This window comes from Aplysia californica, unplaced genomic scaffold (genome assembly GCF_000002075.1).
Source record: "Aplysia californica isolate F4 #8 unplaced genomic scaffold, AplCal3.0 scaffold00680, whole genome shotgun sequence".
NCBI classification, from domain to species: domain Eukaryota; kingdom Metazoa; phylum Mollusca; class Gastropoda; order Aplysiida; family Aplysiidae; genus Aplysia; species Aplysia californica.
This window is the reverse complement of record NW_004797950.1, coordinates 130,881-135,424: the sequence shown is the minus strand read 5'-3', so window position 1 is coordinate 135,424 and position 4,544 is coordinate 130,881. Positions and strand designations below refer to the sequence as shown.

Below are 4,544 nucleotides of genomic sequence, written 5' to 3'. Positions count from 1 at the left end.
TTATGGAATTTGAGTTGTAGACATTTTTAGCTTCCTCAGCCTCTCCTACAACTATTTCATCGCTTAAGAACCCCACAAAAACCGTATTTTTTTCCTATACCGGGTATGTTTTTCACCGCCATTTCCTCATAAAGTCAGTATTTTATTTTTCTTTATCGGCCGTTTTCTCAAAGCGCAACTTTTCTCTATACTTTTTTGAATAACTCCACCATTTTTCATCCAATCTTCATGAAATTTTTACAGAATGAAGAGAAGATGTAATACGAAAACTTTGTTTGTTGAATTTTTGATGTACGGAATAGATTTTTGTTGTTGGTGTCTGGAGTGTGGATTTTCACGGATTTTTGCAAACTTGAATGCTACCTCAGGAAAATAATCATTAAAAATTGTCTTTTTCGTTAAGGAAAAAAACCAAAAGACAAATTTTTAGATCTAATGTTTTATGAACACGTATGCAAAAAAAAAAAAAAATTTTCAAGAGCAATAAGTGTGGTATTCTTTACGTAAGACATGTCAACAAAATCCAATATGGCCGCCGTGTCCATGGAAACGAAACTTTTTCTCAAATTTGATTGCGGATTCTAAGACTCCTTACTAGGCTTGTTATATGTGGGAAATTTGGTAAAATTCGGTCCAGTAATAAGCGAGATAGCCTTCAGGTATAGTCCCCCCCCCTTAATGAATAATGAAAACTGCATCTTAATAAGTGTCAAGTTAATATTGCTCCTGAGCCTAAAATGAGTTTAGAACGAAAGACTAGTACTAGGGAGATAAGTACTGTCGTAAAGTTAGTTGAACACTTAGTAAACCCTTCACGAACAGTTTTTAAAAAAAACAATGATTCTCTCCGTCCCCTCCCACCCAGAATCTATAAAAAGGCTACGGCTATGACTTAAAATGGCACCATGTCACATCACAACATCACAAGGTAAACAACACGCCACACATCAACAGCGACTTTCACCAAACCCAAACATAGACAAGGAAAAACAAGAAACAGTCACCAAAGCAGGATCAACGACAGCGAATTGAGACACATGAGAAAAAGAGACAGTTGGAGAAAAAGAGACAGTTGGAGAAAAAGAGACAGTTGGAGAAACAAGATTGTCAGGGACCAATCTACCTCACCTCTCGGCTTGAAAATAAAAAATAAACAACGAATGAAATGTTTGAGCATCTGTCTAGACTACCACCAGTCAGCATAGAAGAGAGAGAGAGAGAGAGAGAGAGAGAGAGAGAGAGAGAGAGAGAGAGAGAGAGAGAGAGAGAGCATGCAACCAGAGATCAAACGGTAACAGGAGAATAGGCACGCCCGGGAAAAGATAGACAGAGGGGGGTCAGAGAAACGTTAGTCAAGAACAGAGTAATCATGCAGCAGGCGACACACCAAACAACACAACCATACAACAGGTGATACATCAAACAACACAACCATACAACAGGTGATACAACAAACAACACAACCATACAACAAACAACACAACCATACAACAGTTGATACATCAAACAACACAACCATACAACAGGCGATACATCAAACAACACAACATACAACAGGTGATACAACAAACAACACAACCATACAACAGGTGATACAACAAACAAGAGAAAGGTGTTTGCCTCTCCCCTCAGCACCGAGAGGTCACACAGGCAGGACCAGTGAGTAAAAGCAAGTATGTAAAAAAAGAAGCACCACTTCAAACAGTTTCAGCGATAGAGTGGGGTTAAGCGGCTGTGGAAAAGCAAGACTCTGGTTCATTCTTGCAGGGGTCACTTCAAAAGCAGGGTAAATCCACTTTTAGAGAAAAAATCCAACTTACATCAGTACCTGTAAAATATCCCTGCGAAATCAACAAAGTAAAAAAAAACAAACCAATAGCAAAGCCATTCACAAAGCGGATCTTTATACCAGCAAATCAAAGCAAGAACAAGCCAAGTCCATCATTAGAACAAGAACTCCTCCCACAGAATATAAAATAAAAAATAAGAGATTGAAAACCAAGGTTCACAACTCAATTGCTCTGTCATCATGCTTCTTTATTTCAAACTCTTTCTTTGCCGTTGAAAAATGCGGCTATAAATCTTGACGTAAATTATCTGTCCTTCCGTTTGTGTTTCCATTTGCCTTCTGTGCTGTGAGCCGACTAGACTACAGCAGCCAAAAAGGATGCCATCAATTTGCTCGAAATCTGGATCTGACCGTTACTCGTTTTCCTGACTGTGAACCAAACGCGTGTCCTTTCACCAGTTCCGCTGAGTAGCGCCGATGTCCGCGAGACGTGTACAAAGAGTCCAGTTTCAACAGTTGGTCTGATCCACAGTGTCCAGTCTCAGCAGTTGGTCTGATCCACAGTGTCCAGTCTCAGCAGTTGGTCTGATCCACAGTGTCCAGTCTCAGCAGTTGTTCTGATCCACAGGCCGCAGCCAGTTGGCATTAATGCCGTTCAGAAACAACTTAATCTTGAGCAGGTCTCGTTTGGGCGGTATGTAGCCCCTCCTCCGGGTCAGGATCATGGCCGTTTCTGGAGACAAGGAAACATACAAGACCCAATACGGTGTGGAAAAAGAAAGATTAGTATCTTAAATGAATATCACCAGCCAGCCGTTTGCATGAATTTAGCCCAGAAAGCAAATTATAGTTTTTCGAGAAAGAAAAAAAAATGATGCCTCATTCTTTTAACAGTTGTAACTACATTGTGAATCATTTCCTGTTTTCCAAAAAGTTATTAGAATTAAAATTTCCATAAAATGTCTCCCGCAAATGTGTAACCGATAGACCTGCTACAAATTACACAAGTGCCGAACAGCAAACTAGTGGACTTTATACATCTGTACAGATGGCCGCGGAGATAGTTTACTAGGTGATGACTGGCTCATCACACTGCCGTAAACTGACAACCGCAAGGAATGGAGGAAGCGGGTAGCAAAGATACCCCCCCCCCTCTGTGACCCCAACTATGACCTACACAGTGACCCCCACTGACTTCAACTATGACCCCCACTATGACCCCGGGTTTGCGTACAAGGTCAACCACGTTCCAAGTTGGAAGGACGACTGTACTTTTGGTCTTTGTTCCTTTAATGGCGTTCTCTAGAGCAATCCTTCCCATGGTCAGCGCTATCTAAACTGGTGATTACAACACTGTACAACCGACCTCTGTTTTATAACGTCGCGGTTAGGCATCTCGCTGTTGCTCGCAGGATTCCCGAGCTTGATTCCTGTGTGGGCAGAAGTTTCATCGAGTACCTCGGTCTTTCTGGTGGTACGTTGTATCCCTCACAGCCCGGGTCAGCTCTGACAGACAGTGTCGTTCAGAAACTTGCCATTCGAACGAACCTAGGATCTGTCTAACGCACGGTTTTTAGTTTAGTTTTAGTAAGGTTTTACGGCGCTCGCAACTGCATAAGATCATATGAGCGCCAAACGCACGTTTGAGTGGAAGAGATTGCGTCGGTCTGTCTCTCTTGTCGCTTCTGTCCGCTCCAGCTGTTTATGGAAAGGATAAATGCTGCACGTATGCACGTGAGAAGAAAAGGGTGAGTGTCTGGGTAAAGAAGTAGACAGTGCAGGGTGACTCACGTCTGGAGATGGGTAGGAAGAAGAGCACAGGGTCACAGATGAAGACCAGAGCCCAGCTCACGTAGTCGGTGTCGATCACCCGGAAGTTACGTAGCTGGAAGAAAATGTCTGCAAGAATAGTGAGGATAAAAAAACACATTAAGAATCATCATCATCATCATCATCATCATCATCATCATCATCATCATCATCATCATCATCATCATCATCATCATCATCATCATCATCACCAACAGTTTCACGACAGACAGACGACCACGACCAGCACCCAGATATGGGTTGCACCAAAGACCACGACCAGCACCCAGCTATGTGTTGTACCAACGACCAGTACACAGCTGTGTGTTGTACCAGCGACCAGCACACAGCTATGTGTTGTACCAAAGACCAGCACACAGCTATGTGTTGTACCAAAGACCAGCACACAGCTATGTGTTGTACCAAAGACCAGCACATAGCTGTGTGTTGTACCAAAGACCATGACCAGCACCCAGCTGTGTGTTGTACCAAAGACCAGCACACAGCTATGTGTTGCACCAAAGACCAGCACACAGCTGTGTGTTACACCAAAGACCAGCACACAGCTATGTGTTGTACCAAAGACCAGCACACAGCTATGTGTTGTACCAAAGACCAGCACACAGCTATGTGTTGCACCAAAGACCAGCACACAGCTGTGTGTTGCACCAAAGACCAGCACACAGCTGTGTGTTGTACCAAAGACCAGCACACAGCTGTGTGTTGCACCAAAGACCTGCTCTTACTTTGGATCCTGATCCTGAAATCCCCGGACCAAATGTTCCTCCTTGCTATGCCCGTCACTGAGTACGGTCTGCCCAGCACCAAAGGTCATGGGGTCACGAGAGGTCACAGGGTCACACGGGGTCACATGGTGGAGGACGAAAGGTCACGTGGTCAGTGAATGGTGTGGAGGGTATAACAGGTCACGGGGTCACGGGGCCAG

At 43.6% G+C, this 4,544-nt stretch overlaps 1 protein-coding gene across 1 annotated transcript in view; it reads right to left on the bottom strand.

The window, feature by feature from the left end:
* Positions 1–2,012: 2,012 nt before the first annotated feature.
* The window catches only part of LOC106013131, a 4,995-nt gene continuing 2,463 nt past the window's right edge, over positions 2,013–4,544 (bottom strand). The window contains exons 3-5 of the mRNA XM_013088064.1: positions 4,345–4,412; positions 3,581–3,688; positions 2,013–2,522 (exon numbers count right to left, since the gene is read on the bottom strand). Coding sequence (XP_012943518.1) covers positions 2,395–2,522; positions 3,581–3,688; positions 4,345–4,412 — 304 coding nt within the window. The 3' untranslated portion in view covers positions 2,013–2,394. The remainder of the gene's footprint in view (positions 2,523–3,580; positions 3,689–4,344; positions 4,413–4,544) is intronic.